The sequence below is a fragment of the Peromyscus maniculatus genome, chromosome 4 (assembly GCF_049852395.1).
Source record: "Peromyscus maniculatus bairdii isolate BWxNUB_F1_BW_parent chromosome 4, HU_Pman_BW_mat_3.1, whole genome shotgun sequence".
NCBI classification, from domain to species: Eukaryota; Metazoa; Chordata; class Mammalia; order Rodentia; family Cricetidae; genus Peromyscus; species Peromyscus maniculatus.
Genome location: NC_134855.1, coordinates 54,854,777 through 54,878,102, shown reverse-complemented (window position 1 = coordinate 54,878,102; position 23,326 = coordinate 54,854,777). Strand labels below are relative to the sequence as shown.

Sequence of the window (23,326 nt, the reverse complement as noted above, 5' to 3'; positions counted from 1 at the left end):
CAGTGGGTCCCTCACAAACAGAAGACATGTAAGTGGGAGGGGCTTGTTGGGAAGAAGGCCTGCAGTGAAAGAGGGAGGAGGTGGGAGAAGGGAATAGGAGGTTAAAAACAACTAGGATTCATTGTAAAATGTCTGAAATTGACAAACAATAACAAAAAAAAAGAAAGAGAGAAAGAAAGAAAGAAAGAAAGAAAGAAAGAAAGAAAGAAAGAAAGAAAGAAAGAAAGAAAAAGAAAAAATTTTTCTTTTAATATATTTTAACCAAGAAAGACTTCTTTCTTTCTGTAGCACAGTTGGCATGAAAGCCCGCCACTGTTGGAGCTAACATTTTTAAAGCAAGTAAATATTTTGGTCCTTTTACTGTCGATCTTGTAGGAGGAATTTTTAAAATCAAATTAAACTTCCACGATTTCCTAAGTCACGGGTGCACTCATTTTACCAAACACTGGAATTCACGTCAGTGCAGTTTCAGTCATATACAAAACTACCTTAGCATGTTAACAAAAGGCAGGATTCAAGCGCTGAAGTGCCAGAAAGGTCTAGAACAGTGCAGCAAAATCTAGGCTTTTTGGTCAAATATTAAGTGCTAGAGCGATAGTTTATTGGTTAAGAGGCTTTCTGCTCTTACAGAGGACCAGGGCATGGCTCCAGTACCCACATGCTGGTTCATAACTGCCTGTAACTCCAGTTGTAGGGTATCTGACATCCTCTTCTGGCCTCTGTGGGCCCCTGCACACATATGGTACACATAGCCTCATTCAAATGCACATATACATGAATTAAAAAATTTAAAAACTAAATATAGTAACTTACAACTGCTAAGGACAGCAAAGCAATTAAATACGAGCAGGGGCGCCTTCTGTTCCTGGGGCATTCTCGCTATCACTCGCTTGGGGGAGCTGGGGTTCAAGGACAGCCAAGGGCGCTGGATTGGTGAGTCAATCCCTGCGTTGGGACTCAGGGCTATGACTGTTTAAAAATACCTTGTTGGGGGCACCCTGACTCCTGGGCCTGATTTCCGTCTCTGCCCGTGGCAGCGGAGACAGCACCACCCAACTTCGCTCAGCGGCTGCAGAGCATGACTGTGAGACAAGGGAGCCAAGTGCGGCTCCAAGTGAGAGTGACTGGAATCCCTACACCTGTGGTGAAGTTCTACCGGGACGGAGCCGAAATCCAGAGCTCCCTTGATTTCCAAATTTCTCAAGAAGGCGACCTCTACAGCTTACTGATTGCGGAAGCATATCCTGAAGACTCCGGGACCTATTCCGTCAATGCCACCAACAGCGTGGGAAGAGCTACTTCCACCGCTGAATTGCTGGTTCAAGGTGAGTGACAGAGGCTAAGAAGGAGAACGGGGCAGGGCTAGGAGGGGGCCTGTGGGGCCAGAAGTCCCCCTGGCTCCCCCAGACAGCAGCCCCGAGGGTCTGAGCAGGAGCTCAGATCAAAGCTGCCTTTTTACCCCCAGAAGAAGAAGGTCTCTGGGGTCCTAGGCAAGAGTTCAGTGTTGAAGCCCACTGCAGTTATTGACCCAGGATGAGAAACAGAGCACATATCAATTAAGTGATGTACCTCTGCATGTTGTTGGCAAACAATGGGATATTTAAATAAGTAACCTAAGGAAATTACTTTCTAATACATGTTTTCTATTTTTAAATCTAATTTATATTCACATGAAAGCCACAGCTTGCTACAATTCCCCTTCTATCACACACAGGAAATTGTGCGAAGAATCATGGTTTTCCCTCCTAAACATCTTTGCATTTCCACAGGTGAAGACGTAGTACCTGCTAAAAAGACGAAGACAATCGTTTCGACTGCTCAGATTTCAGAAACAAGACAAACCCGGATTGAAAAGGTAATTTTCCTCTAAAACAGTCCCCAGGCCGTACAGGTTGTTGCTTCCCCGGCTTTTCTCACTCACCATGACCACTGTTTTCGTCATTTTCAGAAAATTGAAGCCCACTTTGATGCCAGATCAATTGCAACAGTTGAGATGGTCATAGATGGTGCCAGTGGACAGCTGCCGCATAAAACACCTCCCAGGATACCTCCTAAACCAAAGTCAAGGTCTCCAACACCACCTTCCATTGCTGCCAAGACACAGCTGGCCCGACAGCAGTCCCCATCACCAATAAGACACTCCCCCTCTCCGGTCAGACACGTGCGGGCACCGACCCCATCTCCAGTCAGGTAAACCTTCTCTCAGAAGAATGTGTTACTCACGAATTTTAATAATAAATTATGCAACCAGAAGAGCAGCATATGATAAAGTAGACCAAGTCCTGGAATGTAGCCTTTACCATCCTCGCCTTCTGTGTGTTAATTGAAGACGTTCATAAACTCAGGTTCTGAATTCTTATTTTCAGTCTATTCAACAAATACACACTTTTGGAGGCAAAATATAACAAGGGGAGGTAAGAATTATGCAGAACTTAGAGTTAAATCTTTCCAAAGCCAATCACCCAGACTACAGTTTGATTTACAGGGAACTAGTTATAAGAACCACTACAATAAATGGTTCACCACCTCGGTGTCCAGCTTTTCATATGTTATCTCGTTAAATATTCACGACCCTGAAGAAACATGATTCCCAATAGTTTGGCAAGAAACTAGCACTAAAGAAGTTAAGAGGCTTTTCCAAAGTCTTAGTTGTACCCTCTGTAAAATAAAGGGATTCGCAGCCAGAATGATTTGAAGTGTTTTGTAAGAATCAATGAACTTATTAGTTGAAGGTGTCCCTTGAAAACAGAAAATCATTATTCAGATGCTCATACTCTCAAATAATAAGCAAAACCTTCTAAATATTTTCCGTATGTTTGTTATTTTATCAAAAAGTAAAGTGGATTTCTACTCTTAGCAAAAATGTAGGGATTTTATGAGGCGAGCCTTATCATCAGTGTTCAGAAATTATACAATCAAACACAATTTTACCCACAGCCACTGAAACTTTGCAAGTTAGTCTATAATGAGGCTTTTGATATGATGAGCTGAAAATGCTACAAAATTTGAGCGCGCGCGCATGCGCGCGCGCACGCGCGCGCGCGCACACACACACACACACACACACACACACACACACACACACACACAAAGTGTATTTTAATCAATTCAAATGAAGTTTAAGAAATCCACAAGATCAAGTCCTTGCTAAGAAATCTAAAGTGGAATAATGAGATAGTTGACCTAAAAAAAATCCAAATTCACTGTAAAGTTACCACTATCAAAATAACATGGTTGGTGGGTCTGAGGTTCAGCCTCATGGAAAAATGCCTGTTCGGCATGTGTGAGGACCTGTGTTCGATGCCCAGCAGTGAAAAGGAGGCGTGACTAGAACACCACATCCAGGACACAGACCAGCTGGTACAGAAATGGACTGACATATACAGGGAATTGTTTTGTTTTTTTTTTAATCAAGGTGAAGGATATTTTACTTCACAAATAAGGCTGTTCTAACTAGCTGTCTGTTAGGAAGAAAGCAAATCCAGGCTTCTACCTCATATCATTTACAAACTAAGTGGCAGTTTGATTACAATTTTAAATTAAAAAATTAAAGGGAAGCCCACAAGCCCACACAAAGGGACTCACCACCCACCTGGGCTACCTGAGTTTAATCCTTGGGACCACATTGGCAGACAGAAGATACTGAACTCCAGAAGCTGCCTTCTAACCACCACTACAGCATGTTTGTACCCACCCCTGACATACACACAAATGCACACGCACACATGCACACAAGTAAATAAATAAGCATGTGCTAAAAGTTAAAGGCTAGAAGAAATGTTTATGGGGAGAGCTTTTAAAAATAGGTTTTTATACCCATAGTAAAAATTAAAACATCTCTGTGGCGAAAAGGCAAGATCATTGTTAGACTAAATAGTACAATTATGTGAGAAAAAAAATGGCATGCTCCTTTCTAAAGATGCTCATTGTTGCTGCTGGTAAGTATCATAAAGAGTACCAATGAGCTCCGTTGTGAACCACACCAGTCTAGAAACAGTCAGCTAGGGTTACACTAACCAAGACCTTGGAGAGCATCAAAACGCAGGTAGCTCTAGAGGGAAAGGGGAGGAGGGGACTTACAAGAAAGAACAGGAAATACAGAGAATGCAAACTGCAGGATGCATTTAAGAGCTCCACCAATTAACTTCTAAAGGAAGAGAAATCATGCAGAACAAACTTTAAAATGTAGGGAATGATGTGACTTTCCAATAAACATATTATAACATGGTAAGTATCTTCTAAGTTTTATTTTGGCCACTTAAAAATAATTGAAGATCTTTCGCCAGAACTAACAGGAAAACTTACAAAAAAGCTCAGTTAAAAAAGATATCCATCATTTTTTTTAATGAGTTTAATCTCAGCTGTCTACAGGTTTGTGTACCATGAAATCACTCACAACACAGGCCAAATGTATTCTCTGAGAGATAACAGCCTTCCTCCATTTTAAATTCAAGCCCAAGGGTCATTTAGAATTACAGACATTTCCTGACCCCCCTGGAACACAGTGGCCATCTTAGCCTTCTGAGAGTTCATTAGTAGGGATCCAGTTAGTTAGTCTGCAAAATTTGCTTTAAAATAATTACAAAATATAAATACCAGCTTGTAAAGAAAATAATGGTTATCCCAGATAGACTCCTTCCTAAAAAGTCCCATGGCTTACTTTTGATTTTTGTTGTAGATAAAGCAAACGCATTTTACTGGATGAGGTGCATTGTAGCTAGCTGTGAACAGTGATTTTTTTTTTTATTGTAAGTGCAGAAATAAGCACTTTCCGGTAATGGCTCAAATTACATTGATTTTCGCAGTTATGGGCTTACCTGAAGCCTGCTGTTAATCACTCACGTCATGCTAATCATGTCTCAAGCTCTTTTTGAATTAAACCCACTGTGCTAGGAACAGCAAGAACAAAGCAAGTCCAGACTAGGAAGCTCCTGTCCTTCGCTTTCCTTCAATTGGTGTGGACCCCACACCATTCTAGCCCCGTCTTTGTTATACTTCCAAGACGATTTCTTTTCACCATAGATCCATACTTGTTAGACCTCCCTACAGCTTGATGACAATTCTTTTCTAAAATACAAATTGCTTTTTCTCACACGCACAGCCTTTTACAAGAAAATAATCAAATGTTTCTTCATGAAATGGGTTGATGTAATATTCTGCAAAGTTATTCTATATTTTAGAGAAAATATCCTCGGACCTTCAGCTTAATTGGGGGAATTGTTTTATTTATGATTGATGTAAACTAAATGTCTTATGCAAGTGCCAGGATACATTTATAATCATGGCCCTGTGTGCAGAATTTGTGAAGCAATACTGCCACCAAGAGGTAAATCCAAAACAAATTAATTGGTAATTAATTTTGGAAAAAAAATATCTTCACATAGTTGCTCTGTACCTAGATTGCTGGTGATAACAGGCTGGCTTTTTGTGCTATCACTGTTAGGATTTAATGCCCATCCCCTTTGATAGATGATAATTTCACTTCAGATATATACAATAAAAGCGAACAGTGATAACTATTTTGGAAGAAGATAATTTATCAATTTAATAAAAAGGCTTCTAAAGTAGCTGATTTACAAGATAAATTTAATATTACGTAAAGGAAGCTCTCGGTGTGGCAATATGAAGGTGAGGATGGAAATAAACTCAGGGAATTAAAAAGAGTTACCCACAAACACTTTTGGCTAGAACAGCAATCCCTCACTGCCTAGCACAGCCAGTTCCCAAACAACTGTGCGAGGCTCAGCAAGACAGCTTCTACCTGGCACGGGAATCACAAGATATTGATGTGGTTGAGACTGCGGGAGACAAGGGGAGAAAGGGACAAAGAGGGGGAGGACAGAGGGAGGGGGAAACGTGGCTTGTTTAGCCAAGAGCGGCTCAAGTATTCAGTTACCACAACCATATAATACCCGTCATACATTCTCCCGTCCCCAGCTGGAGCTGGGCACACACTGTCCTTCCTATGGCAGTGGTTTAAGGAAGCTCTGTTTACTGCCTTGCCTTTATTTTTATTTTTTCCTAATGCCAGAAGGTGAGACTGGGCGCACAGATCTTTAGCTTACTTAGATTTAAGTCTGAATCCCTTCTGGGGTTACAGCAGATAAGCGTGGGGGCTTATTGAGATTTAAAACAAATTACTTTCCAGCGCAGTATGTACCCTCCAAGACAGGCTGTGGAGGCACACATTTAGCACCCTGCCAGAGGTTCATCCCATCCTCCAAACGCCATCATGTCTGCTGGAGTGCCTTTTGCCAATGCTCTGACCTCTGCCATTCGGTTTCCAGGTCCGTGTCCCCGGCAGGGAGGATCTCCACTTCCCCTATCAGATCCGTGAAGTCGCCACTGCTCATCCGCAAGACTCAGACGACCGTGGCGGCCACAGGCCCCGAGGTGCCTCCCCCTTGGAAGCAAGAGGGCTACGTGGCCTCCTCCACTGAGGCGGAGATGAGAGAGACGACAATGACAAGCTCTACCCAGATCAGAAGAGAAGAGCGATGGGAAGGGAGATACGGTGTCCAGGAGCAAGTGACCATCAGTGGAGCGGCAGGCGCCAGTGTGTCGGTCACAGCCGGGGCTGTTGCTACGGGGGCTAAAGAGGTATGGTCAGAACTCTCTGCTTTCCTGATTTCACCCCCTGGTTCCTCTGACCCGATTCCATGCATGGAACAGTCCAGATAGGCTAGAGAGGAGATGCCTAGGAGCCTGAAACTATAACCAATATGGAAGGTCAAGTTTGGTTGTCATGTTTTACAAAGCCATCTTTTAATTGAGCCGAAGACTCATCTGTGAGGTTTGTATAAAGTAGGGATTTTAATGATGCGGACTTCATCTTTCTGGGCAATAATGGGCAATTGCGTATGAATGGATTTTGCTTCTCCTGGTAGTTCAGTTTTCACGAACTTTCTTCCAGGTGTGTCATTTTAAAACAGCGGTTCTCAACCTGCGGGCCACGACTCCTTTGGCAAACCTCTATCTCCAAAATTATTTGGATCGCGATTCATAACAGCAGCAAAATGACAGTTATGAAGTAGCAATGACAATATGCCAGTTATGAAGTAGCAATGACAATAATTTTAGGGTTGGGTTCCCCACAACATGGGGAACCGCGGCACCAGGAAGGCTGAGAGCCGCTGTTTTTAAAGCATTGTGCTTGTTGATTGACCACACAGGTGAAACAAGAGACCGACAAGAGCGCAGCTGTTGCGACCGTTGTTGCTGCTGTTGATATGGCCAGAGTGAGAGAACCAGTTATCAGTGCTGTAGAGCAAACTGCTCAGAGGACAACCACGACTGCTGTGCACATCCAACCTGCTCAAGAACAGGTACGCACAGGGCCGCCAGGGGGCGCTCGAGCGCATCCGGCTCCATTCTGCTTTCAGTAATTGGACATTCAAATCCCTTGCTGAACCAAATCCTGCTGAAGGCAGCAGGCCGCCCAGCATGGCCCAGGCTTTCAGAGCTTCCAGCAGAAAAGGTGGCCAGAAATATCAAATGTGTTTAAGCTGTAAATATCACAGGAGCAAACCGGGTCAGAAGAAATACCTGGGCTATGTGAGGCAAGCAAAAGTTAACTACCTTTTTTGAGACATCCAGGGACTGCTGGAGGCTGGCAGGCATGAATAAAAGGCAGGTCAAAGTCTGAGTTCAGTTCCCACCTAAGCTAGGCATGGAAACTACTACTTCAGGGCAGACGCAGATTTCTCCAAGCTTCCCTCGAAGGACCCTGGCTTTTACTTTCCTCAAAACAAATGTGACATTCGATTCACGGCTGGAAAGGAATATAGATACAGGGTCACATCCTGCCTCATATTGTGTTATAGTCTAAAAGCCCTCTAGCTTTCCTCCCTGCCCTGCGGGTTGATGGTTACACCATAGTCCTGAGTGATGTGTCCTGAAATGTTTCCTGTCTTTCTTTCATGAAAATCAGGTGAGAAAAGAGGCGGAGAAGACGGCAGTCACCAAGGTTGCAGTTGCCGCAGATAAAGCCAAGGAACAAGAGTTAAAATCAAGAACCAGAGAAGTGATTTCAGCAAAAAGAGAGCAGACGCACATAACTCATGAGCAGGTGAAGATGAGCTTTGGTTTTGCAATGCACCATTGTGTTAATACAGACAATAGCATTTTTACTGTGAAGCAAGTTAACTCCAAGGCTAAGTGTCTGGCTTCACATAAATAACATCCTAGGGTCATATATGTCTACCCCTGAGCACTTGAGACCAATGTCCCTTAGAGTCATTGAGCATTCATATTGGAACTCAAATGAAGGTCTCTATCATCCAACTTTTTTTTTAATAATCATCTACACCGAGTATAGGTTTACTGTGTGGCTGTGTATAGGGAACAAGCAGAGCTAAAACCAAGCAGATGAAATAGGTGCTGTGGTAGGACCAGGGGAGGATGGATGGGAAATCTGAATATGATATTTTAAAAGCTTAACAGTGTTTCCTGAGTCTTGGACCTTAGCACATGGGTTTCACATGAGATGCACAGCGTGATCATAGCAGGTCAAATGGTCAGAGATTGAATTAGAAGCATTTGGAGACAGACGGGAGAAGGCCTGTTAACAGGGCTGTTGGCTGGTGGAACCAGTTGTCTGCAGGAGAGTTGAGAGGATAAGTTTTCAAATCCCTTTTCACCCCGTGGTCATGAGTTTCAGTGATAAGATACCTGAGGATGGGAAGGACTCACTCTTTAGACATCAGATGGAAGCCCAACATCCTTCTGTGGCTCAGGATTTGAGCAAGACTTCGCCAGAGCTAGATGCCAAATCTACCGTCCCATTGTGTCTCAATTTTAGACAAGCCTTGATATTCAAAACCATTAACATATTTAGAAAAAGTATAAAACCAAATAGCATGGAAAGGCAGACTGTAGCCAGGCAAATGACTTCTTGGGACTTCCAAAGTAATATTCTGAGCTCTAATATTATCTTCAGACAACAGAATTAGCATGTAATTCAATTACCTATAACCATCTATGGAAGGCACAAATCTTGTTCAGGTAGATTACAACTGTTGTAAAACAAGCAGCCTTGTATCCAACATTCCCTTTCCTCTAAAGAGACTTATGTATAAGATTCAGAGAGAGAACAAATGTGTTCATATTAATTACGGTATGATGGTTCAATTAATAATATCTCCAGGAAAAGAATTTCACTCCTTCAAATTCCTACTTTGTTGTATCTAATACGGTGATAGCCCCATTGAAGACTGGGAAACACTAAGATTCTGTTTTTAATCATTGGTTTCAGATAAGAAAAGAAACTGAAAAAGCATTTGTACCAAAGGTAGTGATCTCCGCAACTAAAGCCAAAGAGCAAGAAACTCGAATTACTGGAGAAATTACTACAAAACAAGAGCAAAAGCAAATAACTCAAGAAACAGTAAGTCTGGCTTTCTGATTTTGACAAATGGCTCATTTCCAACAGCTGCATGTACCTCACACTTATACCCAGAACTTCAGACCAGAATCTCAGCCTCCTTTTCTTCCTACTGTTTGCCTGTGTCTAGTGTTAAAACTTGTCCGTGGTGGAAATACTATGCACTGTTTTGTGCCCACATGATCAGTTTGTGTAAACTCTACTTGAAGAGTTGGGGGGGGGGACATCCTTGAACTTTCTAAGAGCTCATTCTTGAACAGAAGGTACACTTCACTTCTGCCCACCAGCTACTAGCACATCCGTTTGGGACATATAACCCCAGCCTTGGGTCAATCAGATTAGGACACTCAGCCTTCATGCAGCTGTGAGGCACACACCTGTGTGCTCCTGCTGACACACATGCACACACCTGAGCTCCCAGCACTCTAAGCAGCAAGGGAAATGTTGGATGTTAGAGAAGAGAGTACCCATAACTCCTAGGTGATAAACACTGAAGTAAACATATAGGATACATGATGTCATTGAAGTCTACTTCTCTCCCCTTTGTGGCCAAGCTTTAAGGGACAGGGGCTTTTATTACAAATTCTTTGACCCATGCTCTCCTCAAGGCTTTTGGCTGCTCTAAGAGCTACTTTTTTTAAAGTCCATTTGAGAACATTGTCTTCTAAAGGGCTAACCAGAGTCAGTTGCCCAGGCTTCACTCATCTTGTCCTCAGGATAAAAGAGCCCTCTAGGGACCCAGGAATCATGCGAGGCAATATTTGGAACATAGGCATCCCTCTGGCCATTGTAACATTGCAGATTGATGAGTTCCGCCAGCTGTGTTTTTCAGCCATTCAGCAGCAGTCATTCTTAATATATCAACATAGCCCAAAGATGTCACCTTTTCAGTCCTGGCACAGTTTATTTAGGGACAGCTCGGTAGAAAAAGTTCATGCCTCAGGAAACACAGAGGTTTAGACCTCTGAATGGGAGATGTGACATCTTCTACCTCATCACTAGGTCTTCAGTATTCTGAATGGTGCCTAGCTATCTCATCATTTCCTTTATGCCCCTTGAAACTCAAATCTTGATTTCATTCCACACAATCAGATAAGACAGGAAACGGAGAAAATTGCTGCATCCATGGTGGTGGTTGCCACTGCCAAGTCCACAACACTAGAGACAGCCGTGGGAGTTCAAGAAGAAATTGCCATACAAGATCAAATGCACCTCACTCAGGAACAGGTGATGACTTCCTGCTGGTGTGAAAGTCACTCTTACGTCATGTCACTCGCAAGCCATCCACATTTTCATCACGGCTCTTAATCATCACTCTCCTCTTCAAAATCTCACGAGCCCTCACCGCCCATCTGGCTTTCACTGTCACTCTCGTTCCTAACTCAGCTTCTCTTCAGATTGCTACTAACAGATTATAATTCATCTCAGTGTCTCCCTATGGCTGTAGACTCCAGTATTCAAGGCACAAACATGCACGTGTTGAGTCTCTACTGGAACTCTGTATAGATAATATAAACAATGTGATAAAGAGAAGGATCATATCTTAGTCTCTTCTTCCTAATCCCATTTTTCCTTTTAGTCCATTTTGGCATTTTTGCAAGTGAAATACTATGGGTGATCAAGACAATCCAGTGATGTTTAATGAAGTATCTGTGAATAACTGGAAAAACTGCCTCTTTTCCCAGCTAGTTTGTTTTTATTAGCGGCTCATGAAATTTACTGACATTTTCTTACCTTTCTCCTGAAATCATATAACCAGATGATAAAGGAAACTAGGAAAACAGTGGTACCCAAAGTCATAGTTGCCACGCCCAAGATTAAAGAGCAAGATGTAGTATCAAGAACTAGAGAAGCCATCACTACCAAAAGAGATCAAGTCCAAATAACTCAGGAAAAGGTGAATGCAGATACTTGGGATGTGAAAAGTTCATCTTGAAGCTAATCTCTAGTAAACCATTAACTGTTACATAGTAGGAATTATTAATCTGTTTTCTTTTTAAATTCATAACTAAAATTAGTAAATATGTGACTGAGTACCATTAACTTCCCCTTCACACTTGACATTCACCCACCTATAACATTTGTAATTCATCTTGTTAATCACTGTCATTAGCATGAGCATTAGCATTTTAGTTTAATTTTTTAAAAGCAATATATGGAAGCATCTAGAGATTATTCTGCAGATAACATTGCTAAGTTCTGTGATTCCCAGTCATTCTATGCAAGCACTGCTACATGAGAATTTAACTCTGAATGATTTTACCTTTGCATCCCACTAGCCGGGGAATGGAGTATGTGTGTGTGTGTTGGGGGAGGGGGGTCATGCCCTGTGTGTCTGAAGCCCGTACGACTTAAACTTTGCTTTTACCATAATGATCAGATGAAAAAGGAAGCTGAAAAAACTGCCTTGTCTACGACAGCAGTTGCCACTGCTAAAGTCAGAGAACAAGACACAGTTCTGAGATCTAGAGAAGCCATGGCAAGTAGACAAGAACACGTCCAAGTTACCCATGGAAAGGTGACTGTGTTATCCCAGTGTGGGATCCACGATAATCTATTAATCCCAAACCTCATGTGAAACCCCCATTATAACACATTAATACCAAACACCAACTTTCTTGTGTCAGAGATACTATTAACCAGATTTATTTTTAGATAATTAAACAACTTGAAACTAAAAAGTAAAGTTATTTATTATTATGAACATTGCAACGTATTTCTTTTCCAGTTTGTTCTTATTGTTGTTTTCAACTTTTTATTATTAACAACTAGAAATCTTCCACAAGTTAATGACTGAAATTGCATGTGGGCTAATTTTAAGAGACTCAATGAACATTAAAAAAAATTGGCCGGGCGGTGGTGGCGCACGCCTTTAATCCCAGCACTCGGGAGGCAGAGCCAGGCGGATCTCTGTGAGTTCGAGGCCAGCCTGGGCTACCAAGTGAGTCCCAGGAAAGGCGCAAAGCTACACAGAGAAACCCTGTCTCAAAAAACCAAAAAAAAAAACAAAAAACAAAAATTGTTGCATATTAGTAATGATGAGTCTTACAGCGAAGTGTGTGTGTGTGTGTGTGTGTGTGTGTGTGTGTGTGTGTGTTTCAAGGAGTCATGAATGTAGTGCATTATGCTACAATCTAAGAATTTAGTTCCATTACCTGTAATTTTCTTCATGTGAGACTTCAACTTTTTTCTTCTTGTAAATATCGGAAAGAAACAGAAAACTATAGTGTTGATTTCTATCACAAGATCTTCAATTAGTTTTTTCCAAGAAGATAACATTCAAACTTTTATCTAAGTCTAATATTTAATGGCACATCTTCCTTCTAGAAGTCTCATATACAACAAATTTTATCATAAGCCATAGTTCAAGAATTATGGTTAATTTTAATTTCTGTCCCCGTTCACATAAATGTGTCTGTCTTGGTTCTGTTGTTGAATATTAGCTAAGAATGGAGGCAGAGAAAATGTCCCTATCTAGGTTATTAGTGGCCACTGTAAGGCCTACTGAGCCAGCCATACTGCCAAGGACTACAGAAGGACTGGCCATTAAGCAAGAACAAATATATTTGCAAGAAGAGATGAAAGCCAGTGCTGGGGAGGTGAAAGGCTTTGTTTCATCCCATCATTAGCTTGTGTAACTTCTCATCTATCATGAGCCTGTGTGCTCCCAGTGGTCCATTTAATTGCTTTACTTGTCAACAAAACGTGAGAGATTATTAGATTCGGTCTGAGTCCTCCAGAGGCACAGTTAGCATTTCTAGTTATAAAAGACCACGTTACATAACACTTTTCTTAAATTAATTCTCAGCATTTAACTGGTGTAAATTGAGGTCTCCTAATCCAATTTGTGTTCATACTTATCTGGGTTCCAAGAATAAAAAAGATATTTAAGTCTACTAAGGAATAAGAACAGCTACCAGTATTTAGTATTCATTTGCAATTGTCCACCAAACAGCATATGTATATAAATTTTGATATATATTAATCCAAGGAAAAGATACATTCTTCCACAAGTTGAAGTATACTACTGTAAATAAGACTTTGGAACATTCTCTAAAAATTAGAGGCAACATTTGTTATCTAAGTTGTATGATTTTGGGTCAACTGAAACCTTCAGTCAGTTTTCTTATCATTAGAATAAAACTAAAACTTCTTTAGATTACCTCATATCACAGGCTGCTCAAATGATGCCAATGAGACACACTGAAAACTCAATATCTCCAGACAGAGTGATATGTTTGTATGAATGTTCTCTGTTAAACATAAACATATAGAAACATCTATAGAGTCAACTAGTTGCCCATATGTTTTTATAAAAAAAAAACTAATAATGAAAATAATATCTGACTTGAGCTCCATGCATCTATTGTGGCTCCTTCCAAAATGCAATCTAACAGGAAGATGGTTTTGGCAGCTTTTCAAACAGATTAGAGTTTTATTCTTCTGAGGGGGAAATTCTCATTAAAGCCCATGATCATAAAAGGCTCAATCCCATCTTTTAATAGTCCTTGTTTATGCCTTGATTATGGTCTGGGGGCTACTTTTTAAAGGTATCTAGGTCCTATACTTGAAGCACATTTCAGATGTACATTAAACCATAGTCATAGCAGGAGCAAAGACTGAAGATTAATAGAAGGGTACAGCCTTACTTCCAAAGTACACTGGACAGTCACGGCCACGTGACCATTTGGAATGTTCCTGGTGCTTCCCAGAACTAAAGTATGCATGCCTTGCTTTATGAGGACGCCTTTGCAAATTGTGTTCCCGTTCATGTTAATCAGATTCATAGGAAGGAGAAAATAATGTTTGCCTCTCTCTTTGCTTTAACTCCCAGCAAAGATGAAAGCAAATTGAACTTCAGTGTGAAAGGTTGTTCTCCTGAATCCAAACATGATAACACTTTCATTTCAATCACAATGTTTTCCTTCGTATGTTTTAAGAGAGCTATTTTTCTAATAGATTGAATAAAGCGTATCCCTAGTGAGTCATGAGTAAATCCGGTGTTCATTCTCTGATCAGGAGCTTTCATTTTATCTCCCATTTGCATGCAAACATGTCACTCCACAGCAAGTGATTTTTCTGGATGCGATGATGACAGTATTTGAGTATACTTTTATCTTTGCTGTTGCTGTGTCAACACCAGACTAAATGATTGACAAAATAATAAAAATAATCAATGAAGACAACCTGCTCCAAAGTTCTGATTTCCCAGTTGCTAATTGATTGTCTGTCTAGCCTAGGTAAATCGTTTGAAATACTCAAAATGTCCGTAGGACTTTTTATACATTTTGTGTCGTTCTGTCTTGTGTCTGTGTGGTCTATTGTCTAGTATATAGCAGATAGGGATGGTATAGCAATAGGAGTCTTTGCAATATAATAATTAGTTAAATATAAATTCTTGGAAGAGCCACATTACATTTCTGAGCAATTAACCTCTCTACATAACATGAATACTCTCTACTTATCACACCTTTCACCTTTGTCTGTTCTGAGTAACTAGCAATCCCAGGAGGCTATCCCTGGAAGGAGATGTCCACGTGCAACTTTGACATTACTGTCTATTAACTTGGGAACCCTTGTCTCCAGGTGGGCGTTGGGAAAAAGGCAGAAGCTGTGGCTACCGTTGTAGCTGCTGTGGACCAGGCTCGTGTGCGAGAACCCAGGGAGGCCGCGCATGTAGAGGACTCATACACCCAGCAGACCACGTTAGAGTATGGCTACAAGGAACACATTTCCACCACAAAGGTGCCTGAGCAGCCCCAGCGCCCAGCCTCAGAACCCCACGTTGTCCCTAAAGCAGTCAAGCCTGTTGTGATTCAGGCTCCCTCTGAGACTCACATCAAAACTACTGACCAAATGGGAATGCACATATCATCACAGGTAAGTCTGTGGCTGCGTTTCATGGTGTGTGGGAAAGCAGCCACACATGCTGTGGGCACCTGGTGAACAGTGATGTCACTGAGTTTCATTTAACGCAGGTCAAGAAAACGACAGATATATCAACTGAAAGATTAGTCCATGTGGATAAACGCCCCCGCACAGCAAGCCCTCACTTTACTGTTTCAAAAATTACTGTACCTAAGACAGAACATGGATATGAGGTAAGATGTGGGGCATAATAAAGAAATGGTTAGCTAAAAAAGAATAGTTCCTTGCTCGTGATGTAGGGCATTTTTGTGTAGCCAATTGGGTTCCATTTTGATGGGGTACCAGTGTTCATGGTGGACTCAGATGCTAGAGCCTTGTCTTCTGAACAAGGTCTCCTAGGATGAAGTCAATGAAAAGTTGTTAGATTCCTGCCCCAAGGAGACAAAATTCTCACAGGCTCAGGCTTCTCTGTCTCCTCCTTCAAAGATGGTTTGAACTCAGTTGCTTTGACTAGTGTGTGTGTGTGTGTGTGTGTGTGTGTGTGTGTGTGTGTGTGTGTGTGTGTGTGTTTCAAAACAAGGTTTCTTTGTGTAGCCCTGGCTGTCCTGGAATTTACTCTGTCGACCAAGCTGGCCTTAAACTCAGAGATTCACCTGCCTTTGCCTCTCGAGTACTGAGATTAAAGGCGTGAGGTGCTACTGCCCAGCTTGATTAATATATTTCTAATCATTTTGTAAATAGTAGTAGTTTATATAGTATAGTGTCTCCTAAGCTGTGAGACACTTCAAGGAACTTAACTGTATGTATTTTAATAAGAGAAGACAATGACAAGTCAATTGCACGTGATCCATATAGCAAAGTGGAGAATGTCTGTTTTCACCTGTCACTTAGACTTGTGGCTGCATCCATCCAAATGTGCAATCCCCAAATATTCTTAGAATTGATCAATTAAAGTTAGAGTTCCCTGTTATAATGGTTCCCAGTGCAGCATTCATTATTATCACATGACACTTAAATTGGATTGTGGAATGGCACAGCTCTGGACTAGAGTCCTACTTCTGTTCCTTATATCCATGTGGGGAAACACAGAACAATCTTCAATATTAATTACTAGAGTCTTTATAGTAAGGACTTGCCTTCTCCGTCCTCAAAGAATCATAAGCAATGCACAATGCCTGTGTCTGGAGATAATCTCAAGTTACTACTGAAACTAAATAACTACACACATACCCCAGAACAGAAACAAATAAGGAACCCATCAGAATATTTCTCTGTTTTTACCTTTCATGCACACTTGTGACTGACATCCAAATGTATGACTGCGAAGGACTTCTAAAATTTATCAGTATTTAAATTTTTATTTTGAATTTCCTGTTATAATGAAGGTTGCAAGTGTAGCATTCATCAGAGCTGAGTGAAGAAAATTCCTGACTGAGCTCTAGACGATCCATAAAATAAGGGGCACCTCACGCAACTCTCTCAAGGGGCAATTTTAAAGCTGTCTAGATAAACAGAAATTGGTTGATCTCTGCCTTTTCATTAACTGTAAGAGAAATAATGGAAGTATTTGGTCACATAGAAAGTATTTTGGTCAAAGAGACCAAAGCCAGCCATGGTGCATGTGCCCGTAATGCCAGCATTCTGGGGCAGACAGAGAGAGGCTCGATACTCAGACACCAGTGCTGAGCATTTCTGAATGACTTGCAGGACAGCTCAGTAACGCCATCTCAATGCTCTTCCATCCAGGCATCGATAGCTGGTAGTGCCATCGCCACACTACAAAAGGAGCTGTCTGCCACATCTTCTACTCAGAAGATCACCAAATCGGTAAAGGCACCCACTGTGAAGCCCGGAGAGACGAGAGTAAGGGCGGAGCCGACCCCTTCCCCACAGTTTCCCTTCGCTGATATGCCGGCGCCAGATACTTACAAGAGTCAAGCTGGCATTGAGGTGAAGAAGGAAGTTGGGGTGAGCATCAGCGGCAGCACTCTTCGTGAGGAGCACTTCGAAGTACTGCATGGGCGTGAAGCCAAGGTGGGTCCCTGGCTGACCGGGAGGGTGCTCTTCTTCCCATGCCTCATTTCATCAAGCATGCTATGGAAGAGTGTAGCTGGAGAGTTTTCTCTCCGGGTCCCGCCAAACCCCAGCAGTTGGACAGCCCACTTATAAAATAAACACACAGACGCTTGTATTATTTAAACTGTTTGGCCTAATGGCTCAGGCTTCTAGCTATCTAGTTCTTACATCTTAAATTAATCCACTTCTATAAATCTATGCCTTGCCACGTGGCCCGTGGCTTACCAGCATCTTCACATGCTGCTTGTCATGGCGGCAGCTGGCAGTGTCTCCTTCACTCAGCCTTCCACTTCCCAGAATTCTCCTCTCCTCATCCTGCCTACTTCCTGCCTGGCCACTGGCCAATCAGTGTTTTATTTATTGACCAATCAGAGCAATTTGACATACAGACCATCCCACAGCAGAAGGGAGGTGGTTTTTGCAGAAAGACTTTTATTACTTGATATGTGCTGATGGTTCATGAGATTGCCCTTAAATCCATGGCTATTTTGTAACCTCTTTTCTCAAAACCGTAGGTAACAGAAGCAGCTCGAGTGCCAGCCCCTGCTGAAGTCCCTGTCACTCCACCTACCTTAGTCTCGGTGAGTAAACACATCGACATGTTGGCCCCTATTGACCTGTGCTCAAACCCCTTCAACACATGCTAGCAAAGACCGAGTTCTCATACTTTCAGGAAAGTGCCATCGTTGGCTTATAAACTCTGGCTTTCCCGGGGTACCCTCTTTGGCCAGGAAAGGGCATTTTCACTCAGCAACCATCATTCTTACTGTTTGTAATGATCCTGATATCTGTACAGCATGACTTCAGGAACTGTGGGACTATAAAGAGCAACTGGGCCCCTTGGGAGTCTTTGCCTTGCCACCAGTGGAAATGTACAAAAACAGACAGTTAATGGAACACAGAAGGTTCTCAGCACCCTGATGGATCAGCAGATCAGCTCCAGTTAGGGGTCCCATGGATAAGCTTCGTTGACCGATGGCGTTTGCTGCTGGGCCTTACTGCTTCTCTAGAATTTAAATGTGAGAATAACAGGAGCTCCCTGGTTATATGGAATTCATGTAATTCCACTGCAGAGATCAGGACATGCCTGGCACTGATTTCAAACTGGGAATATTCCAAGTCTGTGCTAACTGTTCTGGAGTCCTCATCTTAGGGCGTTTTATGCCAGTTAATATGTTCAAGCTCCAACCACGTATCTGATCTAATCTATAGAGGTAACTAATGGATATGTGCACAGTAGTATTTCCTTTTCCTTCTCTTTTCAGGGCTTAAAAAATGTGACTGTCATAGAAGGTGAATCTGTCACCTTGGAGTGCCACATCTCTGGATACCCATCTCCCAAAGTGACATGGTACAGAGAAGACTACCAAATTGAAAGTTCCATTGACTTCCAGATAACCTTCCAGAACGGAATTGCCCGCCTCATGATCCGCGAAGCCTTTGCCGAGGACAGTGGACGGTTCACCTGCAGTGCTGTGAACGAGGCCGGCACCGTCAGCACTTCCTGCTACCTTGCTGTACAAGGTCGGTGACTCCCCTTCCTGACCCTAACATCTGTCTGTCTGTCCGTGGCACCTCCTTCAGCAGCCACACCCTTCAGTAGCGGTTTCTGCTACACATCCATGTTCTTTCCCGTGTGGGAGTTACAAAGTAGATCCCAGGGTCCACTAACTCTTGACACTGTGGTCACTAGTGGAGCAGACTAGAGACTCACGCCAATGTCACCTTTTGCCTTCTAGTGTCAGAAGAGTTTGACAAGGAGACAACTCTGACTGAGAAATTTGCCACAGAAGAGAGACGGTAAGCCCTTCTTTCACCGGCTTGGCCGCTGTTTTCACATGGTGTTGACACTTCTTCCCTGTAGCTATCGGTCCATGGCTGCCTAGCAGCTCACAGGCCTGGTCTTCTCTTCCCAGCTTCGTGGAGTCACGGGATGTCGTAATGACGGACACCAGTATCACAGAGGAGCAGGCAGGGCCTGGGGAACCCGCTGCGCCTTTCTTCATTACGAAGCCAGTGGTCCAGAAACTGGTGGAAGGTGGGAGCATTGTGTTTGAATGCCAGATCGGTGGCAACCCAAAGCCCCACGTCTACTGGAAAAAAGCTGGTGTCCCTCTCACCACTGGATACAGGTACTCCAATGGCTGATGATAGCATTCTCTAGGGGATGATCTATAGATATATAGTTGTATGGATATTCTAAAGATACCCTAAAGAGAAGCAGAACTTGCCTTCCCCATTAACCCCTGAATGCAGATCCACTCATAATGAAACGTTACTGGTTATCCTGAGGTGTTTTTATAGTCTCACACGGTTCGGAGGGTTGTTTGGTTCTGTTTTGTTTTTTGGTACCAGGGATTGACATAAGACTCCCAGACAAGCACTCTACCATGTAACTGTATTCCCAGGCTTTCATATAGTTTTCTTGAGAAATAAAGCTTTGCAAGAAGAGGAGATGGAAGCCATATTTTACAATTCTGGCTTAATTAACTGATAGTGTTATAAAATAAAATATCTTACACACCCAATTTCAGAAAATATTTGAGGGAACTTTCAATAAATACATACTATAATTAAGTTGCTACACAATAAAAATAGAGGTTATATAATGGAGAAAGCTAATTGTTCATAAAAGCCTGTATTAATAAGTTTTGCAATTGAATGAAAGGATGATATTAACACATAGATCTTGTTTCTTATTAATTAGATCTACAGTGTATTGGATCTATAGTCTGAATTATTCATTTTACCTTTAAATAACTAACAAAGAGAGAATACCTACTGTTTCGGTGTCCATATCATTTGCCAGCATAAGCGCTGAAGGCGAGGACTTCCCTATGTGGCACTGCATTATTCTGTTGTCTGTTTTGTTTTGTTGTGATGGGTTTCCCGGTGTTGCCCAGACAGGCCTGAACTTCTGGGATCAAGCAAACCTATGTACCTCAGCCTCCCATGATTCTGAGACTATCAGTACATGCTACCGTGCCCACCTGAATTATCTTTGAAATAAAAACTTTAAGTTGTTGATTCTTCATTATTCATCACATGCATTTTCTCAGTTTTCAACAAATTCATCATCACTTCTTGGCAGAACTTAGACACAGGTCTCTTGCCACTGAATTCTGTATCGTAAAGCCATTTACAAGTAAAAATTTAGCTCTTTTACTCTAAGGAGGGTTGTGTATGACTGACGTTTTCATTTATTCATTTCCATGAAGATACAAAGTGAGTTATAACAAACAAACTGGTGAATGCAGACTGGTGATTTCTATGACGTTCGCTGACGATGCCGGAGAGTACACTATTGTCATCCGTAATAAGCACGGGGAAACCTCGGCCTCTGCCTCCTTACTCGAGGAAGGTAAGGACAGTCCAGAGCAGTTCCTGCACAGTATGAACCAAAATGAAGGAGGGAGGCTCTGTGTTTGCACAAAGACATATTGCAGCTTCCCAGTTCTCATAATTCGTCCCTATACCTTCCAGCCTCAGCTATACAGATGATGTTTTAGGCTACAAAGCCTTGAAAGCTACACCGTGCTGATCTGCTGAGTCCTAACAATAGTTCTTACTTGGTAAAGGATACTATTTTATGTTCCCTGGAAGATGTAGGGAGTCTACCTCCAGATGCCTTGCAGGTCCAGGCAGCCAGCATGCCTCAACACCAGATGGGAGTGGTGAATTGGAGGATGTGCCCTTGCTTCCAGAGAGCAGTGGCCCTCCACCTCTCTTGTAGTGCTGCCTGGCAAGCACGCACCGTGCCCAGGGCTGGAGCCTCCAGTATGTTATAGCAAAGCTGAAAGTCAGAATTTATCCATGTTCACAAACTAAAGAAGAAAAGTCTCGTAGTATTCATGCCAAATGTGTTCTGAGTCACCATTAGTCTCCGGTGGGTTTTCCTATTTGTGGAACATCATCCCATATTCTGTCTCCCTTGATCTCCTCCAGACCCCTTAAAGGAAGTTACCTTCTTATCCTCATTTAGCAGTTAAGCACAGAAAACTCTGGCAGGCAAATGAATTATTAATAGCCTCAGAGCAAATGAGGAAGACCTCTGGGGGAACCCCAAAGGACAGGCTGCTGCTATCAAATTCTGTATACAATAGTTTTACTTGTTAATGGGCATTTGGTTTTGAGATTAAAATGTAATAAATCTTTATGGAACCATTTTTGATTATAAAAATTTGGAAAACCTGGCTTTGGTTAATTTATCCAAAAAGCAGCAGTGGTCTGGATGCTTTTTGATAAGAGCACCAAAAATTGACTTGTGTTCTTGTCTCTCAGCTGATTATGAGGCGTTGGTGAAGTCCCAGCAAGAAATGCTTTACCAGACACACATGAGTACATTTATCCAAGAACCCAAAGTGGGGGAAATAGCACCTGGATTTGCATATTCTGAATATGAAAAAGAATATGAAAAGGAACAGGCCTTAATTAGGAAGAAAATGGCTAAAGATACTGTGATGGTCAGAACTTTTGTAGAAGACCAAGTAAGTATAACAATAACAGCTAACTAAACCAGTTCATAAATCACATTTTTCTCCAGTAATTCCCCATTTTTTTATATATTCATCTTCAACCATTTGTAGGTCAAATTCACTGCTACCATGTTTCTTTGATTTTCATGGTATATTGCACTTGAAATTTGAGAAAGGGGAATATATGTGAAAAAATATGACTTTAGAAATAAGGGTTGCATATTCAAAAAAGGACAAATATTGAAATAACCGAGTCCATAATGCCACTCTCTTTCCATCTCTGTGACAAATACCCACAAATAACCCATACTCTAGGATTACAATTTACATAACATGCCACAGCATTCACAAAGACTCCTTCTGTGTAGATTAAAATTAAACCAAATGTAGAAACCATCTAGATTCTTCTCATAGTTAAAAATGTCATTAAGTCTTCAACACTGAAACTAATACAGTGTTAAAGTCCTTAAAGGACTTGTGTCTGTGAGGATGTAACTTTCTAACAAGTTATCATCTTTTTACTACATAGGAATTCCATATTTCTTCCTTTGAAGAGAGGCTTATCAAAGAGATTGAATACAGAATAATAAAGACTACATTGGAAGAGCTTCTTGAGGAAGATGGCGAAGAAAAGATGGCAGTTGACATTTCTGAATCTGAAGCTATCGAATCAGGATTTGATATAAGAATAAAAAACTATAGAATTCTTGAGGGAATGGGTGTCACTTTTCATTGCAAGATGTCTGGATATCCATTACCCAAGGTAAAATAAAAATGTGTGTGGAGGTAGGCCTCCACACTGTGGTAAAGACATAAGTAAGTTATACCACGTGTGTTTAATCCTAATTGATTCACGCATACATGGCGTTCTCTGCAGATTGCCTGGTATAAAGATGGCAAGCGCATCAGACATGGGGAGAGATACCAAATGGACTTCCTGCAGGACGGCAGAGCCAGTCTGCGCATCCCGGTCGTCCTTCCGGAAGACGAGGGCATCTATACCGCCTTTGCCAGCAACATTAAAGGAAATGCAATTTGCTCAGGGAAGTTGTATGTGGAGCCAGCTGCTCCATTCAGTGCTCCAACTTACATGCCCACACCGGAAGCAGTGAGCAGAATCAGGTAAGACTTCTTCTTGGAATTGAGTGGTGTTCAATTTGTTTTAAAACACCAAACATCCCAGTCACAAATTACTACCATATGAAAAATAAGGACTGAAATAGCACAGAAGTCAACCACTGGTGATGCTGGCAATTGCTCTTTGAAGAACAAAGAATTTTCATCAGGATAGCAAACTATTTTCCTCTATATCTAACAATGGTGCCTGTCTATTTAACGTGTGGTCTTAATGAATGATACCCTGGATTTATATAGCAACCCTACAATGGAGTGGGTGTTACTGCTGTTTTGGAAATGGGAACACTGAGATTGCAAGAGGCTGTGAAAATCAGTTTAGTTCATCCAGCCTGATAGTCACATTATAAATGCAAGCCAGTCTGAATACAAAATTAATGTAGGACTTGGC

At 41.9% G+C, this 23,326-nt stretch overlaps 1 protein-coding gene across 4 annotated transcripts in view; it reads left to right on the top strand.

Annotated features, from left to right (window-relative positions):
- Positions 1–23,326, top strand: part of Ttn (titin) — a 275,803-nt gene that overhangs the window by 5,580 nt on the left and 246,897 nt on the right. For 3 of the 4 annotated variants that reach the window (XM_076569741.1, XM_076569740.1, XM_042275517.2), the window contains exons 4-24: positions 1,038–1,325; positions 1,770–1,855; positions 1,949–2,190; positions 6,288–6,600; positions 7,173–7,325; positions 7,931–8,068; positions 9,254–9,385; positions 10,475–10,609; positions 11,142–11,279; positions 11,763–11,900; positions 14,969–15,262; positions 15,361–15,483; positions 16,997–17,284; positions 17,842–17,907; positions 18,592–18,850; positions 19,066–19,126; positions 19,243–19,458; positions 20,545–20,687; positions 21,608–21,813; positions 22,331–22,564; positions 22,679–22,923. In XM_076569741.1, the coding sequence (XP_076425856.1) occupies positions 1,038–1,325; positions 1,770–1,855; positions 1,949–2,190; positions 6,288–6,600; positions 7,173–7,325; positions 7,931–8,068; positions 9,254–9,385; positions 10,475–10,609; positions 11,142–11,279; positions 11,763–11,900; positions 14,969–15,262; positions 15,361–15,483; positions 16,997–17,284; positions 17,842–17,907; positions 18,592–18,850; positions 19,066–19,126; positions 19,243–19,458; positions 20,545–20,687; positions 21,608–21,813; positions 22,331–22,564; positions 22,679–22,923 (3,898 nt within the window). The remainder of the gene's footprint in view (positions 1–1,037; positions 1,326–1,769; positions 1,856–1,948; positions 2,191–6,287; positions 6,601–7,172; positions 7,326–7,930; positions 8,069–9,253; positions 9,386–10,474; positions 10,610–11,141; positions 11,280–11,762; positions 11,901–14,968; positions 15,263–15,360; positions 15,484–16,996; positions 17,285–17,841; positions 17,908–18,591; positions 18,851–19,065; positions 19,127–19,242; positions 19,459–20,544; positions 20,688–21,607; positions 21,814–22,330; positions 22,565–22,678; positions 22,924–23,326) is intronic. The other variant, XM_076569742.1, reaches the window with a different exon arrangement.